This window comes from Sitophilus oryzae, unplaced genomic scaffold, assembly GCF_002938485.1.
Source record: "Sitophilus oryzae breed Bouriz unplaced genomic scaffold, Soryzae_2.0 scaffold_734_pilon_pilon, whole genome shotgun sequence".
Classification (NCBI taxonomy): domain Eukaryota; kingdom Metazoa; phylum Arthropoda; class Insecta; order Coleoptera; family Curculionidae; genus Sitophilus; species Sitophilus oryzae.
Window position 1 is genome coordinate 476,324 of NW_022147345.1, and position 27,116 is coordinate 503,439.

The 27,116-nt window shown below is 32.0% G+C and overlaps 1 protein-coding gene across 1 annotated transcript in view; it reads left to right on the top strand.

Annotated features, from left to right (window-relative positions):
• The first annotated feature begins 228 nt into the window (after window positions 1-228).
• Window positions 229-27,116, top strand: part of LOC115888355 (putative inorganic phosphate cotransporter) — a 55,105-nt gene continuing 28,217 nt past the window's right edge. The window contains exons 1-4 of the mRNA XM_030908060.1: window positions 229-791; window positions 13,826-14,016; window positions 18,287-18,544; window positions 23,311-23,398. Coding sequence (XP_030763920.1) covers window positions 698-791; window positions 13,826-14,016; window positions 18,287-18,544; window positions 23,311-23,398 — 631 coding nt within the window. The 5' untranslated portion in view covers window positions 229-697. The remainder of the gene's footprint in view (window positions 792-13,825; window positions 14,017-18,286; window positions 18,545-23,310; window positions 23,399-27,116) is intronic.

A 27,116-nucleotide genomic window follows, 5' to 3' on the forward strand; every position in this document is an offset into this window, starting at 1 on the left:
TAAACCGCGACATTGAAAGCAAATAAAGTTCGTATTCGAATCCAACTGCAAAAACTTGCAGTGTGCTGTGTGTATTGTGTAGATCTACCTTAATACAAAATTCCCGCCACTTTACGGCAAACATTACACGGCTATTTTTACTTGGAAATTGGACTCGCCTTCCCACAATCCGATATATATGCATCGCAAATCATCACAGTATATATAAATTCATCTCTAGCCTTGTTTGAGATATAGTTTATCTGTTTTTATCTGTTAATAAATACGGTCGTGCCCAATTCACAATCGTCACTCGTTCGCAACCGTTCCGTACCGCCATAACGTCGGCAACACTGTCAGTGCTAAAGTACTAAAAACGCTCTCCGCAAAGTCGACTTAACAGCGCAACCAGCACAGCAGTACCGTCAAATTTTTCGCCGTGGGTAGTTCAGTGCTCTTAAATTTTCTACAAGTCAAAAACTCACCGTTTTAAATGTTTCGAGTATGGAAGTTAGATGCCAACTGTTCGATAAGAGTCTAAATATTTTGGTCGTCATCAGAAAACGGAAAAAGCGGAAGTTTTGAGGACTCTTTTCAACTCCTAATTTAAGTTCTAGTTTATATTATTATATTTCTGCTTGATCAGAGTATATTTCTGACCCGGTGATATTAATTTAAGTATAGATTATCGTGTAATTCGTTATTTAAATCGCTCAAAATGAACGGTACTAATGGAAATGGTAGTACGTACCAAAACAACACTTACACAGCAGTGTTTCAACCAGAAACCCTCCAAAAGAAGAAACAATCAGGTAAGTTTAGGATTCTACTGTATTTTCTATACTTTAACATGGTTATCGATAGTGCCCTTTGAGCTTCTTACAGTTTATTTATAAAACCAGACAATGTTGTCACTTCATTCCTCATTTTTAAAATTTTTCCACCAAATTTCCTTCTTTATGACATTTTGTAACAAATTTGACCATATAAATGACCGGACATTTCCCAGAATGTGTTAAAATGATGCGAGTAGGTGGTGTTTCTAAAACTGACAAGTAGTACAAGCCGGGTTTATAGCACGTGTTTAAAGAAAATGTGCTCGACTTTGACATCAGCTGGGCCGTGTTTACGCATGTCCGTTTTAGGGTCTTTCATGATGCGATAATCTTTGACTTCCCAACCGAGATAATTCTTCGAATTGTGTATGTCTCGTGATTTTGTTAAAGAGGAAGAGATATTAGTAAGAAATAATTTGTAAGATTTGCTTAAAAGTATTGTGCAAAAATAAACTGGCATTTCGACACACTTTTGTAGCACGTGAGATTTTCATGGTAGTGGGACCGATTGTTTGATGTTTTGAGTTTTGAGAATATACCGGGGGTTTCTCAAAAGTGGCTCACCCCTATAACTTTTGTATTTTTTCAGATAATAAAACGAAATTTGGTATGTTAGTATATGATTGGGATTGATTGACGTATTCAAATACTTTAGGTCGCGTCCTGTTTCACCGGAAATTACAATTTTTAATTAAAAAAATAAAATAAAATAAAAAAATACTGAGGTGTCCTCAGTAATTCTCAATATTTTTTTACTTTATTTGATAGAAAATAAAATTTGAAATAGAATGGCCAATTTTTGAGATTTTCAATTAAAAAAAATTAATACGTCTATACTAAAATATGTTAATAAAAAGTTGGTAGGCAGTTCTTTTAGCTTCAAAGTAAAGGAATTTTTTCAATTTTGGTCCGCTATTATTTCCCCTATCCGCCACCTGGGGTCGCGTCCGATGGGAGTTTGGAGTTCTCCACAGGGAATAACTCTCAAAAACTGCAACTTTGACTGATTTTGATGTTATTACAAATTTTGTTGAAAATATTATTCCTAATCTTAAATTGAAAACCGCGTTTCGCTAGCTACTGTAATTTTGGAGTTACGATTTTTTAAAATTTTTAACTCCCTCCCATACCCCGTTACCAACCCCCCACCTCCACCTAAAACTAATGGCCAGATTATCGGGTGCCACAGTATTTTAGTGCCAAATTTGGTTAAAATCGGTTTAGCGGTTTATATGTGTTATCGTGTTACTGACGGACAGACAGACACTATGAAAATATTTTGTATTTAGGTCATTTATGACCCAAATAACTCATTTTGAGTGAAATTAAAAAACTTTTTTTTTGCCGATCTTAATAGCCTACCATACCTGTTGGTATGGTCGGCTAAAAATACTGAGGTATCCTCAGTAACCCTCAATATTTTTTTACTTTATTTGATAGAAAGTAATATTCGAAATAGAATGGCTAATTTTTGAGATTTTCAATTAAAAAAATAGCATTGTAAATTTAAATCAAATGGATATCGTTGAACAGACTTATATTCATTAAGCACACGTAATCATATCCAAAATGAAGACAAAATAATTTACAATTCACATCCAAGGGTGCACTGAAAAGGAAAAAAAATACCAGATAGATGTACTTTTGAACAAATACCATTTCTGTGTCAGCCATAGTCCACAAAGACAAACAAAATTGAATAAATTTTTGTATCGTAGTAGAAAACATCTTCCAACGAAAATTGCTGCAAAACTCTCATCTATTTTATATCTATTGTATCATTTTGCATCCACTCGTTAATTTTTTCGAAGACAAGACAATTTTCTTTACAAGAGTAAAAAAAAATATTATTGATATTTTGAGAAAAATGCATTCTTCATAAAAAATTTTGCTTGTTTCAAAATAGTTAATCCCGTTTATACTTTTCCAAATTCCCAAGTTCTAAAATCCAAACGCTCTCCGTTTTAATAAAATGTCGTTTTAATTCCTTGTTAGATTGATATAAAGAGACTAAGAAAATGCTAACTGAAATGGAACGATATTGTTGAATGATTATTTTGCATAAATGTAAAAATTTAGTATACTAACTGTATTTTTTCTCTTTGTGACGTCCTTTCATTTTGTTAATTTGTATAACAAATTTGAAATAAAGTTATTATTTATTTATTTATGTTATTGATAGAATTTTCATTAACGCCATATTTTTTGCTGTTTTAAATATTAAAGCACAAAAGTTATTTAGTTTAAAGCTGCGGAAAGGGTGATAATAGTTATAGAAAAATGTGATACAAACAACAGCAAAAAATATGACGTTAGTTTATAATAACCATCTATCAAAGAATATAATCGAAATACTAATACCATAGAAACGCCTTTTATTAGGAAAAAAATCAGCCAATATTTGTATATATTCTTTTAATTTTTCCTAAAACGGTATCGGAATTTGGAAAAGTATAAACGGGATAATCACTTTAGAACAAGCAAAAATGTTACAAATTTACTTTTTTATCTAAGTTTTATTTATTACACTTTACTCAAAATGTCAATAATAAAAAAGCATTTCCTCTTGTAGAGACAATCCAGGAACATACTGTAGTGTGCCCCATGGCTGTGTTAAAATTATTAATTTTTAATCAAGGAGCTTTGGAAAAATAGATTTGATCGTCTAATGTTTTAGTGTCCTGTCCTGGCCTGTTAGAAGATCCTAAATGGTATTTTTAATCATAACTCAATTTTTTCAAATGGAACGAGGGTGGCTTATTCGCATATTTATATTTCTATGAATAATTTGGTACCACATACTTGGTATTTCGAGTCAAATTATGGTTACATTTATGACCATGGCATTCTAGAGTGAAATTAGAAATGCTGTTTTTTATTGAAAATGTCAAAGTTGATATATGATATGTCATTCTATTCGGAATGTCATTTTCCATGGACAAGATTTGGTCATTTTATATCATATATGGAATAAAAGAAAAAAATTGCGAGGGTTCCCTTTAAAAATCCAATTGTATCCAAATCCAAAAAGTTGTAATTTCCAGTGAAACAGGAAGTGACCGAAAATAATTGAAAAGTCGATCAATCCTAATTTAGGTCCCATTCTATCATACCAAATCTCGTTTTTTATCTGAAAATATAAAAAATTTATAGGGGGTGAGCCACTTTTGAGAAACATCCGGTAGAAATAATTACAAAAATTGAACTTTTCATGAGAAGAAAAATAGGAAAATTATCAAAAATGTTTTCTGAATTTTTATTAGTTCCTGCTTCATTTAATGACAAAATCAATCTATATTTAGGCAATTAAATGACTCGTTTTCGCTTTGTTATCCCTACAATATAATATTTGCAAATCTCAATATTTAGCCAACTATTCTTGGCTTGATTTGAAACGTAGGATACAAATTTTTAAGAAAACAATTATTAGTATTGGTGACCAATATAATTATAAAACTAGACTGACTTATAATATTTTATAGTAGAAAAATACACCAAGCAACAGGCTATGATATTTCAAATATTCTGTATTTTAAAAAAATAAAATGATAAAAGTCTTGTCAAAAATACGAAAAGCAGAAAAATATATGTTAAATTACATTTTACAAATACATAAGCCAAGAAATCTAAGTTTTCAAAGTTGATTTCTGAAAAATTGGCTTTATAGTAAGATTTTTTTGACGATAGAATATTGTGTTATTATGTTTCTCTCTATAATTGAATAAATTATGTGGTTTTTATTTTATTTATATTTATTGCTATATAAAAACTCTAAAGACACAAAACAAGTTAAATACCCGGTGCGTCTAAAAAGTGGCTCACCCTCACTCATTTTTTCAGGTAAAAAAACGAGATTTGGTGTGTTAGTATATGACTTAAATTAGGATTGAGTGACGTATTAAATTGTTTTCGGTCACTTCCTGTTTCACCGGAAATGACTACAACTTTTGATTTTTAAATGAAACCCTCGGTATTTTTTTACTTTATTTAATAGGAAATAACACTCTGAATAGAATGACATATCATATGTCAACTTTTGACATTTTCGCTTAAAAGAAAATTGTATTTTAAATTTCAATCTAGAGTACCATGGCTGTGTTAAAAACACTATTTTTTAATCAAGGAGTCTTGGAAAAATAGATTTGATCGACTAATGTTTTTCGTGTCTTGTTCTAGCCGGTTAAAAGATGCCTAAATCGTATTTTTAATCATATCTCAATTTTTTCAAATGGAACAAGGGTGATTCATTAGCATATTTGGCAAAAACTTTTTTACGAATAATTTGGTAACACACACTTGGTATTTCGAGTCAAATTGTCGTTATGAACCGCATGTTACAATTTTCAAATAAACAATATGTGAAAATGTCAAAAGTTGACATATGATGACATGTTATTCTATTCAGAGTGTCATTTTCTATCCAATAAAGTAAAAAAATCCGTGGGTATCATTCAAAATTCAAAAGTTGTAGTCATTTCCGGTGAAACAGGAAGTGACCAAAAACAATTGAATACGTCAATCAATCCTAATTTATGTCATATACTAACACAACAAATCTCGCTTTTTATCTGAAAAAAATAAAAAATTATAGGTGTGAGCAACTTTTGAGACGCACCCGGTATATTAAAATATCCAATAAAATACAATTTTTAACTTATATCAAAGAATATCTTATATCCTTGTTTATCAAGTTAAGCTTTTCAGTATTAGCTGCTTGTGACTTGTGAGATGTAGTATCACTGAACGGTTTAATATGTATTGAAAGAATAAAGAATAATCAGTTATTGTATTTTGATGTCTAGTATATGCAAAACAAAGAATTTAATCGTATTATGACATTTCTTTCTTAAAATTAAGTTTTTCTTTGGATTGGTAAAGCTGTTTACTAAAATCTGGGTCACCCTGTATAAAAAATACCTATCGATACAGGAAAAAAGTAATTACGTGATAAGTGCTATTGTTTAAAAAATACAAAAGAGAAAATATGCAGCTATTTACACAAATATTACACTATTTACATACAAAATTTCGTTTAAATAGATTAGTGAAATTCTCTAACAGCATTAAACGTAATATTTTGAGTGATTTGGATGATTGCCCGAATTTGACTCTAATGTTCCTCATTTTTTGTTGTTATTTTAAGAAATGTCATTTGGCAAGCATCTCGAAATCTATGAAAGAAAGTTCCCGGTCACATTTTCTATGTTTTTTTTTCTGTTTTGATTATTACAAATAATGTGTTACGACTACTTATTGTCTAAAATTATCACGAAAAAAATTCCAATGCATTTTTCATATTTTTTTGAAGGAGTGTTTCTCAAATAAAGAATAAAAAACAACTTTTCTTTCGAATTATTGGAGAATTCTCAGAATATTTATTAATTTTTGGATTATCTTTTTTTCCTTTTTGTCTTTTTTGCCTTGTGTCACAAATTATTTATGTTAGAGTTGGCTTTCATATTTGGTAGTGTAAAAAATATAGACAATTAGAAATTGTTCTTGTTGTAGTATTATATCGTTGATTGACGAAATAAGAAGATGCGCAATCTAATGGGCGATTTCGTGGCACAAAGCCTGTCCGAGATGTAGCTGGCATTACCGTCAGTCTGTCCGAGATTAAGTTTAGCTCTGCGCCGCTGCTCGTTTATAGCGCAGCGGTTAAAAAATTCTGTACCGTAGTTCTGCTTTCAGTCGACAGAGTGAGTGGTTGGCGGAGACAGAATTGCCAGAACTACTAATAAATCCGTAGATTTACGGATTTTGGCTACAGTACGTTAATAATTCGGGAACGTTAATCATTAAGTAATTTAATATAATATTATATGATTAAAGAAAGAACGGCGTCAGAGTTGGCTTGGAAATGAAGATCGCTGTTGTCTCATATTATGTAAAATATTATGGTGAATGTCAATAATCGTCATTTCCAAGCCAATTAAACGATTTTTTTCGATCATACGACATATGCAGTACCTATAAAAGATTTTTTTTTTATTTTTGTTGTTTATTCTAACACGAATAAATTTTCAATACACAGGATGCTACAAATCCGAGGTACGAGCATTGGTATCTCGGTAACCGTAATAGATACGAACATAGGGTAAAGTTGCGCTTTGGAATGTTCACCAAGATGCCCTCAAAAAAGTTTTAAAAATTTCAAGGGTTGCTGAGTTTTTTGGAAAAAACTGATTTTTTTGAAAATCAATTTTATTTTTTCCTATCGTTACTTTATAGAAAATCAAAAAACTGATTCCACATTCTCATAGCCACTTTATTAGGGCTATCTGACAGTATTTTTAGATTTTCAAATTAGCTACTAATTCGTGAGATACAGAGGTCAGCCTATTTTTTTTTAAATACGGACCTGCATTTTTTATCTTAGGTTTTGAAAGAACTCGGTCTCCTGAGTACAATTGTATGCCACACTTAATATTTTTTTTGTTTCGGACATTTGAACACAATTTATTTAAACTAATTTCAAGTTCGGGTGTTTTTTTCAAATATTTAATCTATCCATGGTTACGATGTTGATTAGCTTTCAAACTCAACAATGACGTGGGGTAAAACATTGAATAATAAAAAATAATATAAATATAATATAAACAATCAAATCATTTCCCCGGAAGATGGATTGGAAGTGGTAAAGCAGTATAATGGCAGCGAGGTTCCTGGACCTGTCGCCTAGGGTTCCCAACTTGAGCATCGGCGATTCCGGGACAATTATTTTTAAGTTTTTAAATAATTGAAACAAAACATTAAATATTAGAAATTCAAATATATTATATGTAAATGTGATTTTTTTGGTCCCGGCCAAGGCAAAATTTTCGCCGGGACAAACTTTCTGATTCCTGGTTAATCCCGGTCAAACCGGGACGGTTGGTTGGGAACCCTACCTGTCGCCATGAGCGGTGGGTAAGGGGGCATTACTTGACGTCATTTGTAAAAGTGAAATCAATACATCTCAACATTTACGATAAAGAGTACAAAATGCATTCGGAAGTATAAGATCTGTTCAAAGAGCCATAAATAAAATTGAACGAAAAATAACACCTTTCGAACATGTAGATCATTAGAAACGAGTTTGTAGAAGATGATTTATTTATAATAACTACGATTAATATGATGCATATTATTATATCGTACACTGAGATTTCAAATTCACAATAAAAAAATTAAAAATAATATCTTTAAATTGATGACCGGGATATTATTTATTTGAATCTTTCAATTGGTTCGATTTTCCCAAATTTTCCTTATTCAATGTAAATTAGTACTGATCAATATTGCAATGAATATAATCAGATCAAATAATTTTAAAAACCAGAGTCGGACTTGAAATTATTTTAAATAATAACTAAAGGTAATAATTAATTGTTAAGGTACCCAAAACAAAAAAAATATAAAGTGTGACATATCATTGTACTCGGGGGATCGAGTTCTTTCAAAACCTCAAATAAAAAATGCAGGTCCGTATTTAAAAAAATTAAGTTGGCCTCTGTATCTTACAAATTATCAGCTACTTTGAAAATCTAAAAATACTGTCAGATAGTTCTAATAAAGTGGCTATAAGAATGTTGTGGCAATTAGTTTTTTGATTTTCTAAAAACTAACGACAGGAAAAAATAAAATTGATTTCCAAAAAAATCCGTTTTTTTCAAAAAACTCAGCATTCCTTGAAATTTTTAAAACTTTTTTGTTGGTATCTTGGTGAATATCCCAAGGCGCAACTTTGTCCCAATTTAGCCATCTTCGTATCTATTAGGGTTTCCGAGATACCAATGCTCGTACCTCGAATTTGTAGCACCCTATATACATAAACGGGAATTTTTCATCCAAGGATATTTTCGTCAAACGTATTACAGATATTATTACATATTTTAATATGACAACATTGTCGCTTTCAGTTCCACACTACCAGAATATCTAGCTACGCAATATAATTCTGTGTCCACACTGTCTTTGATATGCTTTCGCTAGCCGAATTAGAGAAAATAAGTGTTTTATGCGTTGGCCGCAGAAGGATTGGTGTCTACACCGTACAGCACTTGAGACGTAAAGGGAAATAAAATCAGTCTTGTCACGAATTCACCTAGTGGTTGCGTATATTCCCAAATCTTTCGATCAACGATTATATCCTTTTTGCAGACTTTGTTATGTTCTATTCCAATAATCGATACTGTAACGTTTTTTTAAACCACTACCACTGCGAACGGCAGCTTTTCATCGGAGAGCAGTCGTGGATAAGGTATTTCACTAGAGAGAAAATTAATCAGTAATAATTAACAAAAGATATATAGATACTGGGCGCCAGGCATGTACAGAGAAAGAAAACACAGTTGTATAATACTTAAAACTAATGACTATATTTATTCATGAATTCTGATGGTAAATAGCAATGTACAATTTTAATAATTATTATAGTGGTTATTTGTTGAGTAAAACTATGTATGTAAATAATATTAAATATGTTCTATGAAAAGACTATGAAAACATACAATGCGTGTAACGTTATAGAAAATATAAGAAAAGTAGCATTACTTTATTTAAATTGTTAAATTTTATGCGGTGTTAAATCTGATGTGTTGCAACCTGTAGATTCTAGAATCTATGTCTCGTTATTCATCTGTTAATATAGCGCAATAATAATATCTATAGAAAGTAATACTATTACAAGGCGTAATATAATGAAACCTAAAATCTAAATCACATTGTAACTACTGCATCGACATAAATGTTCTTAATAATCTAACCACTAAATATAGTCTGTACGATATTATTTAAAAGGTACGTTACTGTTTAAGACTGAAAATATTTTAGATGTTAAATGTAAAACTAGAACTTAAATATACACTTAGCTGTTCTTTTATGTAACCTTGCTTCAAACAGTAGCAGCGTGAGGTGGTCTAGCATCTCTGTACTGTCTGTCGGCGATCCTGTTGGTCAAAACAACAAAGGGGCCAGAAAAAATCGTTCTTACTGGGGACACTCGTCCACAGGACATCTGTACATAAGATAATGTCTGTACATAAGGCACTACCCGTACCTTGGCCAGATTGAGGACACCATGAATCCTTACAGCCGTAGCTACTGACTAGGCTTAGAAATGGGAGTGAAGCAGCATGTGACTCAAGCCAAATCCACGCTGTGGCACTTAGATGTAAGAAAAAATCGTTCTTACTGGGGACACTCGTCCACAGGACATCTGTACATAAGATAATGTCTGTACATAAGGCACTACTCGTACCTTGGACACAGTCCGTACCTTGGACACAGTCCGTACCTTGGAAATAGTCCGTACCTTGGACGCAGTCCGTACCTTGGACACAGTCCGTACCTTGGAAATAGTCCGTACCTTGGACCCTCGAAATACTTCCGAGGGCTCAATAAATAATAAACAACATGTCCTTTCTTCCATGTGACATTCTGGAGGACAAAAGAAAAGGGACGCCAACGTGCCAGCAAAACACAAATACAAGTTGGGACATCCGTAACTCTACCCTGTAGCCTCGAAATAGCAGCTGATTCAAATTATACAGCAAGACTTAAATAATCACCATTTCCAAAAGCTGGGATACAACAGAGCGTCAAAACAAAGTGAGGTTAAGCACGGAGACAGTTGACAGAAGCGATGTTGACAGCGCCTCCTCAGAGCAATAACAGGGTTGTGTCGAACGATAACAGGGTTGGCGACTAGGGAACGTAAAAATTACGCGTCAAATAAACTATCCGGCCTGAACGATAGGGAATCCGGTGATGATAGGCCAGACATCATATATTATATATAAAAAAGACATGTAACGAACTAAAAACGTTACACTACTACAATTTTCTATAGCTTCGATTTTTAAAAATATTTTTTCATGTTTCACTGAGAATTATCTAATATTAATGAGACCTAGAGAACGTCTGAAATCAGTTACAAAGTCAAAAAAATTTTTGATGCAGCAGTGCTGTTATCTTTAGACATCAATTACTGGTACTTCATATGTAGGATATTTATTCACGCATTTTTAATAAAAATCATCGTTCTAATATCTCAATTGAGCTATACGGTTATATTTTATATTCATCAAGCAAACCATTGATTACTGAGATAACGTTCGTTGTCAAGTGTGTTATTTAACAAATTAATTTTGTTTTTTATGGATACTCATAAAATACCAGATAATTTGGTTGGAATTTTATTTGACTGGTCGTTAATTTGGTCATGTACTAAATAAAATATAAGTTTTTTAATTTTTTACAATTGACTTTTTCCTTCAAAAGTATTAGTTGATATAAGGTGAACCAAAATTATAATATACAGGGTGGTCCGAACTGTATTCGGCAGAATATTCTGCACACAAAAAAGTTCGTAAAAAATAAATAAAAATGTCTAACAGAACAGTCTAAAATGCGTGTTGAAGTTTTATTTTTATTTCGATTTTTTTCGAAATAATTTTGGAACTGATGTCGATATTTGGAGGAAAATTTTATTGTTATCTGGGGGTTCTTTAACATGAGAAGCTTGATTTCGATGTCACTATGACTCCTACTCGTAGGGGGCGCCACCTACAGGTTTTTTACTGTTTTGAACAGTAATAACTTTTCGTCCGTCCCTGTATTACACTACTGAGTAAAAAAATATACATTTACGTCTTATGTTACGTAAAAAATGTCTCTTGATAAAAATCGCGGGGAGCAACCGTTCTCAAGATATTTGGATTCATAATGATCAATACATGCCATCAATGACAAAAATTAATATTCTCTAGATATTTGAGTAACTTAATAATTTTAGAAATGTTCTGATTCCAAAGATTCAACAGAAGCTGTTTTAAAACCTAACTGTCAATTTTCTCGAAATTTTGAATGAAACCTGTCTAATTATTTCAACATTTAAATTATCACATGTTCTTTTGGTACGTTTCTGTAGAGAAAAATTTTAAAAAATCATTTCCATCCACTCACACTTTTTGAGCCACCCGATAGAAGTTAAAATATTTTCCTCAAGTATATCCTAGTACATACTTTAGGTTTGCACTTAAACAAAATTCCCAAGTTTATTATTCTAGGAGCCACAGATACCCGACGTACTATTGCCGGACCCTGTAGAGGCTGGTTTTACAGAAATTATTAGAATTTTCGTTTAAAAGGCCACTGTGGGTCCGCTTTTATCGGTCACGGTTATATATATATAATATGTATCGAAATATAAAATCTTTTTTTTTTAATTTTATCCTTTACTCCTACGTGGAGCATAGGGCTTCAATTTATACTCTCCAGCGGGTTCGGTTGTTTGCAATTAATATGACATCTCGCTATGAGCAGTTTACTGCTTTGATCTCCTTTTTAATTGTCCTTTGCCATGTATGTCTTGGACGATCAGATCTTCTACTGTCTTCTGGATTCCACTCAATAGCTCTGCCAGCAATTTTGTTGCCTCTTCGCCTTAATATATGACCAATCCACCTCCATTTTCTCAGTTTGATCTTTAATCTCATTGTACACTTACCTCTGCTTGGTTAAGTTCCATAAATCCTCACTTCTGATAGTATTTGGCCAGAATATTCCTACAATTTTTCGCAGAATGCGGTTTATGCATACTTGGAGTTTGTTAATTAATGGCGATGTAATTTTTCAGGTCTCTGCACCATACAGCAATACTGACTTGACATTTGAATTGGAAATTTTAAATTTGTAAATTAAGAGTACATGTGAGATAACTGTCTAGATCCCCAAATATTGTTGAGCATTCCAAATGTTATTCTGGCCTTGTTTATTCTATTTATGATATCTTGCTCTGTGCTTCCGTTGTTTGATATTATACTATACCCAAGTAAGTAAAATTATTTACTTCCTTCCAAATTATAACGGGAGCGACAATGTTGATACAAAGTCTCATCGATTTAGTTTTTTTTAATATTGATCTGAAGGCCTGCAATTCGAGCTTCAGTTGATAAGTCAAGTAGTTTTGATACCATATCCGCGTAACTATGAGAAAGAAGACAGATGTCATCTGCATAACTAAGATCTTTTAACATGCTATATAATATCATAATACGACCACCAGCAAACTCCATAAGACAGTAGTTGATGACGTGCACCGAAAGTTGTTTTAATTTCCCTAAGTAATAAGTAACTAACTGAAATTTTAGTTTTAAAAATGATAATGAAAACCACCCAAAATTAATTTTGCTTTGTTAGCATTAGATATTATGCGCAATCTGAAAGGATAAATCCTTTTTTTTTTTATAAAAAAAGAAAAAAATATAAAATAAATTTTATATTTTTTTCTCTAAAAAAACTGCATTGTTTTAACCTATATACAGTTTCAAAAGTCGAGAAATTTCTAGAAAACTTACAGTCAAATATCTTTCTGGCAAAAATCTTTAATTTTTGTTGTTGATGACGCATGTATTGATTATATTAAGAATTCAAATATATGTTGCTCGCAGCGATTTTAACCGAGAAAAATTTAAAAAAATAATTTCCATCCACTCACACTTTTTGAGCCACCCGATAGAAGTTAAAATATTTTCCTCAAGTATATCCTAGTACATACTTTAGGTTTGCACTTAAACAAAATTCCCAAGTTTTTTATTCTAGGAGCCACAGATACCCGACGTACTATTGCCGGACCCTGTAGAGGCTGGTTTTACAGAAATTATTAGAATTTTCGTTTAAAAGGCCACTGTGGGTCCGCTTTTATCGGTCACGGTATAATGCTACAGAAAAAATAGAAGCTTGTAATTAAATAAAACAAGGAAATATTAATAGCAAATTTAGTATATTTTAGTAACACCTTTATAAAAAGTAGGTACATAAGTTACGAATGACGATAAAAAGTTTGAAAAATTTATTTTTCAAGGTAGTTTTTCAAATTCTGACAAAATATGGCTGGATAATAATAGAATTTGAATATGATACGTATTATAAAATTAAGAGATAAAAAATAATAGCAAATGTTACAAATAGTAAACAACTTTATGTGTAAAAACTGAAAATTAATAACTAATTTTTTTTTGTTTTAGGATGGTTTGGAACCAGACATTTTGTGACATTCATGCTTGCCCTGGGCATGGCAAATGCATACGTCATGCGTACCAACATGTCAGTTGCGATAGTGGCCATGGTCAATCACACCGCCATAGCTTTAGATGATCATTCTGACACTGATGACGTTTCTGTCACCGAATGTGGTGTTTTAATCAACAGTACTTTGGTAAGTACCATTTAAGAATTAGGAAACAAACTATACGCGGGCTATAATGTTTATAACTTTGTAGAGAGTATCTTAACATATTTTAAACAGTTTTAATTAAACATTTCAAATAAGTCATGGTGTTTTAGAATTTTAGAATTAGAATGAGTGGGAGGGGAGTTAATCACTGCGAACTTACAGATCTATTGTGTCCCCCTTTAATGAGTTATAACTCATCATACAGTCCCAGGGCTTTGACAAAAGCCAGTATCTGGGACGGTATTATAGAGGGTAGTTCTCCATCTCCAATATCAGTCGTACCAAAGTTCATGGCACGAATGGTTGTCGTCTCGACGCACTCAGTGATGAGGTGTACTGGTGTTTCCCCATTTTTCCCACAGAATCTGCATTCGCCGTTTCTTCTTAGTTTCAATCTACTGAGGTGTTCATTGAGTAGACAGTGTCCTTTTTAAAATCCCGTGACAATCCGAAGATTGTTCTTACTTAAATCCAGGATCTTTAAAGATCTTTGATTTTTCTTGATCGTAAGCCCTCAGAAACTTCTTCGAGTGTCTTAGACCATTGGAAGATTCCCATTCCAGGTTGCAGATGGAGTTTTCCAAGTTCTTGAGTTCCGCCTTGAGTTGGTTACCACTTGGAAAGCAGAACGGTTCTGGTCCAGTTAGTGGAGTGTTCGCTCCTTTTCTAGCTTGATCATTTGCTTTTTCATTGCCTTCTATCCCTTGGTGAGCAGGCACCCAGAGTAGGAAGACTTTGTTTTCTTTGCCTAATTTATTCAGCTTCTCTATGCATTCTTTGACCAATTTCGAATTGATTGATACTGAATTGATCGCTTTTAACGCTGCTTGACTATAAGATAAGATGGCTATTTCTTTTTTCCGATAGTTCCTATCTAACATAAGTTGTGATACGCATCTTTCGATAGCGTAGATTTCTGCCTGTAGGATGCTAGGGTAGGTGCCCATTGGTTCGGAGTATTTAGTTCTCGACCCAAATACTCCGATCCCTGTTCCCGCATTGGTTTTGGTAGCATCAGTATAGCAAGTTATGGTATGGTCTTTTAACTGCTGAGCAGACGTTTCTCTCTTCCGATCCTTTTTATTGCTCAATACTACATTGAGATGTTTCTCAAAGTTGTACGTTCTTGGCATATCATCCACTGGGATTTGCAGGAGTGGTATTTCCTTTTTGAGAGTGTTCCAAGCCCCTGATCTGACAATTCTCCCAGTACTGATTCTGTTATTGATCATTCTAATCATTGTCGCATTGGCATATCTACCAATGACAATGTGCAGTGGTGTTAGATCTAGAATGACCTCCATTGCTGCTGTTGGACAGGTTCTCATGGCCCCTGTGATGCAAACGCATGCTAGTCTCTGGACTTTGCACAGGTTTAGCTTTGCCGTCCGTTGCTCTAGTTTTGTGTACCAGGCAACTGCTCCATAAGTAATCATGGGTCTTACTATCATGGTATACATCCAGCGCAAAATGTTAGGGGAGCAGCCCCATCTATTTCCGGCCAGTCGCCATTTGCTGGTAGTGTTCTTAATATGCCTGTTCCACAGGAGTTTACTGTCCAGGGTTATTCCCAGATATTTAACTTCCTGTGATGGCAGTATTTCCTTTCCATCTAGTTGGATTCTTTTCAAGTTTTTCAGACTTCGCTTTCTGGTGAATGGCATGCACTATCGCGGTTTTGTCTGAGCCATGGTGTTTTAAACACTTTCTTTTTTGAAACAAAAATGTTTAAAACATAAATAATGCACTCTGGAAATAATCTTTTTTAATAATAACGTTGATTGAAGAAATAAGAAGATGCGCAAACTTACGGGCGATTTCGTGAGACAAAACCCGTCCGAGATGTAGCTGGCGGTACCGTCGCAGCTAGTCAACCTGTCCGAGATTTAGTTTAGCTCTGCGGCGCCGCTGCGCGCTGATAGTCGTTTACAGCGCAGCGAATAAAGAATAGTGTACCGTAGTTCTACTTTCAGTCGACAGAGTTTCGAAGACAGTGTTGCCAGAACTACGGATTAATTCGCAGATTTACGGATTTTGGGTACACTACGTTAATAACACGAATTTTCTATAATCAAACAATTTAATTGGATATAAGATTAAACAAAGAACGGCCTCGGGGTTGACTTGGAAAGCAAGATCGCTGTTATTTCATATGTAAGATATTATGGTAAACGTCAATAGTTCGCCATTTTCAAGCCTACTTAACGACTTTTTTCGATCATACGATTATTCAGCACCTACAAAATAATTTTTATTTTTGTTGTTTATTCTATGTTCAACAGGAATAAATTTTCAATACATAAACACGAATTTTTTATCCAAAAATATTTTTGCCAAACGTATTACAGATATAACACATTTTAATATGGCAACACTGTCGCTTTTAGATCCACACCGTCTCCGATATGCCTTCGCTAGTCGAATTAGAAAAAATGAGTGTTTTATGCGTTGGCCGCAGAACGAGTAGAGGCTCCACCGTACAGCACTTGAGACGTAAGGCGAAATCAAATCAGCCTTGTCACGAATTTGCCCATTAGGTAGCGGATCTTCCCAATTCTTTCAATCAACGATAATAATCAAATTAAATAAAATGTAAGATTAAAGGAAAACTAAGATAACTAACATTTTAAAATAAGAAATGCATGTCATTTTGTAATCCACTTAATAATGTGCCAAATCTTTTTAAATTAAATTATATTGATTCGTTTGATGTCTAAATTTATTTACGACCATCTGTTAAAAATTTAATCCTAGTAAAACAATTAATAATAAAAGATTGACTTTGGACTTCCATTTTTATTATTAAAAGTGTAGTACAACGTTTCCAATGCTGAATCATCTGCATATTTACGTTTTCATTTACAAGATTGATGGGTACGTGTATGCATAGTAACAATATGTGGGTACTCTAATTTTAAAAATAAAGATATTGGATCTGCATGATATATTTTTAAATAAAATTGAATCGATTATGATGTTATACCTATTAGCGTAATAATTTATATTATTAAAATAAATATAATGACTAAAACTTTTTGTAAAATTCTCGGGTCACAGTTTTAGTTACCGCACAACCCTAAATTGTCATCCTTCTACCATCAACCTCTATTTTTTAATAGGGGTTGATTTTTAAAAAATTTTGTTACTGTACTCCTCCGAAACGGCGTAACCGATTTTGATGAAATTTTATATGTATATTCGGTAGGTCTGAGGAATAGGTTGCTATTTTTTATATCTATCTTTATTAATTTTTATTAACGGCATGTTTTTTGCTCTCATAAATAAAAGGAAACAAGTTTAGATTGGAATACTCGGCTTGCAGCCAAAATTTATAATTTTTTTAGGGTGCATACGTTGTACGAGATCTGGCGCTGCTATAACGGTTGCTAAGAATAACCGTAAAGAAGAACAGAAAGTGAACAGAAACAATTTTCTCTTGTCAAAGTCAGAACCTTAAAATTTTTTTAAATCTTTCTTTCTTAAATTGGAAATCTTTCAAAATTTAAACTGTCCTTATTGAAAAAATACCGAAAAGTGTGTTTAAAGCGTCCATTTTCAAAGTAATTATTGCTATATTGTAAGTTTTTATTTACTCAAACCCGTGATAATTGTGAAAAAGTGGCATTAAGAACTTAAAAATCTGTGTGAACTGTGAACTGCAAAAACCATCGTCGATCGTGGCATAACGTCGGTTTTCAATGTTTCATAGGAGGTATTTCATACATGTCCTTACACAAAATAAAGTTTCTTATATGCTACACAGTGTATTTGATTTAAACTATGAAAAGAAAATAATATAAATTTAAATAAATAATATTTGGTGACATAATTCCGGAAAAACCTGAACCGCTTCGAAATTATCAAAAGCTTTGGAGAGCGACCGTTGTAAGAATACCGCCAAATAGTATTTACATTGTCCTTATGGGCACTTTCCAATCTAAATTTGTTTTCTTTATCTATGTTTGCTCTATTAAAATGTTATACAAGAACAATATTTATTTAGTTCAATGTTCCGGAAAGGGTAATACTTTGACACAACAGCAAAAAATATAACGTTAATTAAAATTAATAAGAATTATCTGCTAAAGATTGAAAAGTAAATGATCATTACCATAGAAATGGCCAAAAAAGATTATGTATTAAAATATACTTATAACAGAAATATTCTCTAATGTAACGGTATCAACGATATATGACTTCAAGATCTAAGATTTGGACACGAAAATTGCTTATTCTATGTCATATTCCACAGGATGCTCAAAACAACCACGAAGCAGATGGAGAATTCGAATGGGAGACAGACGTACAAGCATACGTCCTATCCGCCTTCTTCTACGGCTACGTCATCACGCAAATCCCAGCAGGTATCCTGGGCAAAACCTACGGAAACATCTACTTCCTGGGCATCGGCATGCTGGTGAATTCCGTATTTGGACTTTTGGTTCCCATAGCGGCTCATGCTGGCCTCTGGTGGCTCCTGGTAGTCAGATTCATTCAAGGATTGGGTGAGGTAAGTAGATGTATATATAACAGGCTTCTTTACAAAAATCGGGTTTATGGAACCATGGAGGATTTTTGGCGTTGTTTTTTTGTAAAGATGAGCCTGATTTTCGAGGAAAGCAACGCCATCTATGTCAAATAATTCAGTAAAGTTACGTTATGGTCTGAGATTTGATTCAATCTAATGTAATGAATTATTGTCACCTTTAAATTAAACGATACAGGAATGAATATTGTCCCTAAAACAAACGCTTTGAAATATGAAAATAGGTATTCTCATATTTTGGATGCAAGAAATTGAGAATAAAATCATTCGCATGAGAGAAGTTTAAAGCTTCATTCAGAACCTCGCAATTAGTGGACTAAATTAGACTTAATTAGTGGACTTTCAATTAGCGTAGAAGTTTCTTCCTTTAATTTCAACGTAAGCATTCAGAACGTCTAAATTAGTGGTAGCCATTTTCAATTCGTAGAAAAAGTTAACAAACTTTTGACTTTTCCAGTACTTACAAAGTACTACAAAATTTGCAGGGAATGTCATTTTGACCTTTTATTATCATCCTTTAAGAGAAATTGTGGTTAGAAATCAAAAGTTTATTGTTTTATAAGCTAAATATTTGGTTTTCTCTATGGATACAACTGACTACCGCAAGCTGTTGTTAGTATATTCTATTAATTTTAATTGTGTTTTTTAGACATTGTGAATGATCGTAAACTAAAAAGTAATAAGTGAAATTGAAACCACTAATTTATTCCACTAAATTACAAGGTTCTGAATGAAGCTTAAGCTTTTATTATAGTGACAATGCGATTAAAACTACAATTCAGTATTGATTCACTGCAGGATATTCGAACAATAAAATCGATTATTAACCTACTTAATTCATTTATTATATCTATTTTTATATTCTTATTATCATGCAGATTAAAGGATTCTCACAGAAAAAAGAACTCAACAAAGTTAAGTCCAAATTCTCACTTAATCGACGCAACGAAATTTCAAAAAAACACACTTTTATCATCTGTGATTACTTTATAACCAGATTTAACTAATTTACAGCATCTATTTTTTAAAATAAACGTGATTTCGACATAATCTTTGGACTTAACAATCTCAGAAAACGATTAAGGAATTAAAATCTTATTTTTTTTACACGTGACAACTTTTTCGAATCCTTGAATGTGAATCATTTCTCAGATGGAACAGATTTTGTCAAAATGGGCCTGGTTAGTGATTACGTCACATCATAGACTTAAAATAAAATATAGACTGAGCATCTCATTCATAAATAGCTGGAACATGCGGTCAGACACTGTCTTGTTATTGTTGTGTTATTGTTTTAGGTTATAACGAGTGCGACACGAGCGATAGATAGGTTGTCTCTGTCGTAACGGTCGTTCCCTGACGACTCTGCCGAGAAACACAACACTGTCTTTGTTTCTCAAGTACACCTGAACTCTCCGTATCATAGCCGGGTAATTTTTTTATTTTAATGAAGCTATAATTAAATTAAAAATATATCGTATTTAAACTTTTTTATATTTTATTAAGATTTAGGACAGGTTTTTTAAATATAAGTTTAGAAAAAACAATTTAGAGTCCAAAAAGGATAAAAATAATAAAATACACGTTATAGAAGAAATTTTATAATTGAAATTAGGTAATTTTTGAAATTAATAATAAATTATTAATTTTAGTCAAACATTTACAACCCCTAATATTAATCAAAACAGGATCTATTCCACAGATATAATAGAATCGGCGACAGGGAGAGAAAAAAAAATATGATTGTTGTAATTTTGTTTCTGGTTAAGTGATGTCTTATTATGTAAATTAGAGAAAACATAAATCTGTTCCATTAAAGCAAGGAAGGTGATAAAATAAAAACTACATTTATTTAACTCGGTACTGTCTTTATTATACCAGGTGCGTCTCAAAAGTGGCTCATCCCCCATAATTTTTTTATATTTTCAAATAAAAAAACAAGATTTAGTATGTTAGTATATGAAATAAATTAGGATTGATTGACGCATTCAATTGTTTTTGGTCACTTCCTTTTTAACCGGAAATGACTATAACTTTTAATTTTTAAACGGCGCCCTCGGTATATTTCTACTTTATTTGATAGAAAATGACACTCTGAATAGAATGACATATCATATGTCAACTTTTGACACTTTCGCATATGGTTTAATTGTAATTGTAACACGTGGTTCATAACGACAATTTGACTCGAAATACCAAGTGTGTGGTATCAATATATTCATAAAAAAATGCTTTTTCCAAATATGCTAACGAGTCACCCTTGTTCCATTTGAAAAAATTGACATATGTATGATTAAAAATATGATTTGTACATCTTTTAATCGGCCTAGACAAGACACGAAACCCATTAGACGATCAAAACTATTTTTCCAAGGCTCCTTGATTAAAACTTAGTGTTTTTAACAACACCATGGCACCCTGGATTGAAATTTATAATACGATTTGTTTTTAAGCGACAATGTCAAAAGTTGACATATGATATGTCATTCTATTCAGAATTCTATTATCATTTTCTATCGAATAAAGTAGAAATATACCGAGGGTGCCTTTAAAAATCAAAAGATGTAATCATTTCGGTGAAACAGAAAGAGACCAAAAACAATTGAATACGTCAATAAATCCTAATTTATGTCATATACCTACTAACATACAAATCTGTTTTTTTATCTGAAAAAATAAAAAAGTTATAGCGGTGAACCACTTTTGAGACGACCCGGTATATTAAAAAATATTGTCTCATAATGTAATATCATATTAAAATTCTTGTATGTTATTTTAGATTCTGAAGATAATTTTAGAATAAACCGGAATATATTTTTAATAAAAACATTATTAATTATTAACAGGGTTATAATTATGATTTTGTTACAATGTAAGTAAGTAAATAATGTAATATAAGAGAAAAAATTCAGATTTTACATTTTACTAAAATATTATCTAAATAAGCGCCTTTCTACAACAACGCCACTGACTCCCAATGGGTAAATTGAGAGTTGCCTACCGGTCGAAAGTCGTTTCAAGACTTAAATGGATTATTTAAGTCAAATTTCTTGCAAATTTGGCACTGGCGAACCATATTTTATAGTTCTTGAACAGAAAAAGTCAATAAAATAAACACTTAAGGACTACAAACTAAGAAAATGCGTTAATACAGCCGGGGACATAGCGGCATCAAAGCTTTACCGCACACTTGCCACGCGTACTACAAGGTAATAAATGAATGAATAGGCTCCCTCGCCTCTAATCGGTGTTATCATATTGTAAAGAACTTATCCTTTTTAAACAGTATCCGACTTATAATTTAGTAGTATAAGGACTATTTAATACATCTATGGAATATTAAAACCTACTTTATTAAACTGTAGTATTAATATCTCAATATATGTGTATAACAAGAAAAAAAATATTGATAATATTAAAGACGTGACAACATAGGCTGGATGAGGAAGGCTCGGTCGACTGTACCCAGAAGTAAACATGTGTACAAAAAAGGTTGTTTGTCCGCGTTGAGATGTAAATAGTGTAGTCTATATTTTATTTTAAGTCTATGCGTCACATAGTGTGCAACTAACATTACACTGAATCCTGATCGAAAAAAGTCGATATAAGAATAACTTTGATGAAGAACGCTTTCAAAACCTTCGGTATTTATTCAATGAAGATCATTTTAATTTTTAAAGTTTAGGTCTTTGTGCACAGGAAAATGTTCTTTGCAACTGCTAGCAGCGCTCTACAACGGATGAGAACCAAAACAAATTAAGTTTTGGCGGGAAGCCGACCATTTCAGTCTAAATTTATTTATTTTAAACTGCACAGTAGAAGAATCGAACTTGTTTATAGTCTTTTCCATAGATAAAAGAAACAATTTTAGATTGGAAAGTGCCCATAAGAACAATGTAAATACTAATTGGCGCTTTTCCTACAACGGTCGCTCTCCAAAGCTTTTTATAATTTCGGAGCGGTTCGGCCTTTTCCGAAATTATATCGCCAAATATTATTTATTCAAATTTATTATTATTTTTTTTTTAATTTCTTGAATAAAATACAGTGTGTTGCATATAAGTATCTTTATTTTATATAAGAACATGTATGAAATATCTATGAAACATTGGAACCTGACGTTATGCCACGATCCACGATGGTTTTTGCAGTTCACAGTTTACACAACTTTTTAAGCTTTTAATGTCACTTTTTCACAATTATCACGGGTTTGAGTAAATAAAATTTAAATGAAACTCACAAGATAGCGATAATTACTTTGAAAATGGACGCTTTAAAACCTTTTGGGTATTTTTTCAATGAGGGCGGTTTAAATTTTGAAGGACTTTATAATTTTTGAAGATTCTGGCTTTAACAAGAGAAAATTATTTCTGTTCTTGTTTGCGGTTGTTCTTAGCAACCGCTATAGCAGCGCCCTACAACGTATGCGCTCCAAAACAATTATGAGTTTTGGCGGCAAGCCGAGCTAACTAAACTTGTTTCCTTTATCTATGGTCTCTTCAACGAGAGAATATATGACAGTTCTTTGTGTCATTCTAATTAAAAACTAAATTGATTTTTTGTCTATACAAAAATAAGGATTCAGCGTATTGTTAGGTGTATAATCAATGACATTTCATTAATTCTCCCACTTCTACATAAATCACGATGTTTTGAATCGTTCGCAAAACGATAGATGGCGTTTGCTTCTGTCCCTCACTGCTATTTGACGTGTTCCTGTTCTCGAACAGGGTCCGATAGTACCGTGCAGCCATGCGTTGCTGGCGAAATGGATACCTCCGAATGAGAGAAGTCGCATGGGTTCATTCGTATACGCAGGTAGTACTTATGTGATTTTTTGCGTAGATAAGACTCCTCAGTTACCCAATTATAGTTAGTTAGTTATATTAACTGCCTCTACACTATTCGCAAAATAACCCGAAGTAGGTCAAGGCAGAATAGCGAATGAGCGTATTTCGTATTTTCTCGCCTAACTTTGCCTCGTCTTGGCTTGTTTTCATTAGAAGAGGAAACATGAAATAGCCCTCTTCACCATTTGACTTTGACCTATTTCGCGAGTAGTGTAGTGTAGTGGTTTTTATACACTGAATAATGAAACTTTGTTTCTCAAATTATGCTAAGGAATGTTTGTTGTGCAATTTGAGTTTTTTAAGGACTGTACGCTCTTTACAGTTTCTTACGAAGATCTACTTCGAGTAAAAGTCCATTTAGAAAAAGTTAAACGAAAACACAAATTTAAATAAATAATATTTTCCTTGCTAGCAATTTTGAAAATATTCTTAAAAGTAAATCCTCTTTGTAACACCCACATTCCTAGGAATAAATATGATTGATGTAAGTATAAATTTTCTTCTTTGAGATAATGTCAAAAAATATATAATTTAAAGAAAAGTTTTACATTTGAAATATTGTTGTAAAACAAATATATAGGGTTCGACAATAGTGCGTCGTACATTAGAACATTTACTGTGGAAAATACCACATGAAATACCGGGTGCGTCTCAAAAGTGGCTCACCCCTATAACTTTTTTATTTTTCCAGATAAAACAACGATATTTGGTATGTTGGTATATGACACAAATTGGGATTGATTGGCGTATTCAATTGATTTCGGTGACTTCCGGTTGCACCGGAAATGACTACAACTTTTGATTTTTAAATGGCACCCTCGGTATTTTTTTACTTTATTCGATAGAAAATGACACTCTGAATCGAAAGACCATGAAAGAAATATAAATAAATATTTCTTGACTGGAATGTATTTGTTTATACACTGCCCATATTTTAAAACCAAATTTAAATTTGTACTATAAGTCAAGTTCGAATTATATTATTTTTGCAAAAGTTGCTCTACATTTTTCCACTACTGTATATCATAGGATTATGTAAAGTTATCTGAAAGAAAGCCAAAAATGCAATAACATACAGGGTGTTCCATTTAAAAAAATCATCACGATCCAGTCACACTTTTTTGAGCCAAACTGTAGAAGTTAAAATATTTTTCTGAAACATCCTAGGTATTTACGTTTGGACAAAATTCCCAAGTTTTTATTTTAAGAGCTACAAATGCCCGACGCACTATTGCCGGATCCTCTATAAATCTGAGACTTCTGAATTTCCTAGAAAAATAAATAAAGTCTGTCTAATTGCTTTAATATCATAAATTTAACCAGTGTTGATGTCAGATTATGCCAAAAAGTTAAGTAATCAAAGAAAGTAAGTATTATTTAATGACATTTTTATGTATTTTGATGTTTTGTATACTCAAAAATGTTATAAATTAATTTTATTTATGCTAATATACACGCAAATTTTTCAGAGTACATATTAGTTTTTTTATAAAGAAATTTGTGTTAACGTTATAAATTTAAACAAATTTGAAAATTTGATTTATTATATTTAAAATTTTATTTTTTGTTGTTCAAATATCGTATAAATTCCGCTTATTTTTTGTATTGTCCTGAAATACTGAATTTGAGTGTTATAAATTTGATGACGTTGATGCCAGATCATATTAAAAATTAAATAAACTGAAATTTTTTCATCATATTTTTACAAAAACACCTTATAAATCAATTTCACTTATGATAATATCTACGCAAATTATTCAGAATATTTATTCTTTTGATAATGATACTCGTAATACAGTTCAAAACTTATACAAATATGATCTGACACTGATGTCAGATCACGTCAAAAGTCATAGAATCTAGGAAAATTTATTTTATTGTCTTAGATTTGTAGATACAATAAATCTGTGTTATTTATGATAATATTTACACAATTTATCAGGACTGTAAATTTTTCTTAACGTGGTGGTGATAACGTTTGACTGTTTATTATAAAAGAAACCTTCGAGTTGACTAAACTCAAAATCCTTTAAGAATTCAACCTAAGGAAAATTTCCAATGCGATTTTATTTGTTTTCTAATAGCCCTCTTAATCTTATCATAGTACAAACAAATTGTACAACAACAAATCAACGATTTGAGTCGAAAATATATTTGTTATAATTTAACTATAATTGGGTACCTGTACAGAAAAACTATGATTCTTTTTCGAACCTAAAATTCGGTGTTGCCATTTTTTTGAAATGTTTACAAGAAATTTATTTTAATTAGGTACCTTAGTTTATTCAAATAAGAAATGGCAATACTAATAATTTTAGTAAAAGAAAAACATTTTTTTTAATGTTGAAATTGATGAGTGTAGACATTTTTCAATGTTCCATGTGATCAAATAAAAACGATGTTACAGTAGGCATAGAAACAATTTTTATTCGAACTTAACTATACAGGGTGCTACAAATTCGGTGTACGAGCATTGGTATCTCGGTAACTGTAATAGATACGAACATGGTTAAATTGGGGCAAAGTTGCCGCTTTGGAATGTTCACTAAGATGCCATCAAAAAAGCTTTAAAAATTTCAAGGATTGCTGAGAATAAAAAACTAGTTGCATATTCTCATAGCGACTTTATGGGGTGGTGGCGGACATTACTTAACCGTCATTTGTAAAGATAATAATACATCTCAACATTTACAATAAAGAGTACAAACTGCATACAGAAATGTAAGAAGAAAGTTCAAAGAGCTATAAATAAAATTGAACGGAAAGTAAATTTGTGCCATAGGGAGGGTGGTAATCCTTTCGAACATGTAGATCATTAGAAACTATAGTCTGTCCAACGAGAAGATCCTTGAAAGTGATAGATGTGTCTGTCATTTTAATTTCAAAGTAGTTTATTTTATTCTACAAAGAAATAAGTTGGTACAACTGGAACGCATAGCAGGAAATGAATATATTTAAAATTTGACTGACAACTGATTACTTCAAAATATTGTAAAAAAAACTGTATAAAACTGAAAAAATGTAATCGAGTTATTTTATTTAATAAAAAACGGTATGTGTTAATATAAAACAAACAAGAACAAGACACCACATACCAAAAAATATAAAAAAGAACTATTTCTTACTTCCAAGCTTTATGAAACTTCCTACATTTATGATTATTTTTATCAATATAACTTATGTACAAATACAAATTTGTAATATCCCACAGGAATAAATACAACAACATGAATAAAACAAACTATTTTATTAATAATAACACTTACCATAAATATTTTATACCTTAAAGGTTGATTAATTAACTTTAATCTTAATTTTTTTAAACCAGTACCTTTTGACATTATTTTTCTGCAGTACTAAAATCCATTATTTACCTATCGTGCGATGTTGATATTTTACAGCTACTCCAGTTTTAGTATGTGTTTAGTATGGTCCTTCTACCATATTCGAGATGCACTTATCTACGGCGAGATGGTATACGAACTTTATTGATGGTAACTTTATTGGTGTATAAGACTTTCTGCCTGGGCAGCGAGTATTAACCATAAACTGTGCTCTGGGTCTACAATTAATTTTCACTCGATTTTTCCTCCACTTGACTCCAAAAGACACAAAACACACGTAATAACACGAATCAAAATGCATCATCTTCCAAACCGCCAAAAAAAAATAAAAAGTTGACACAA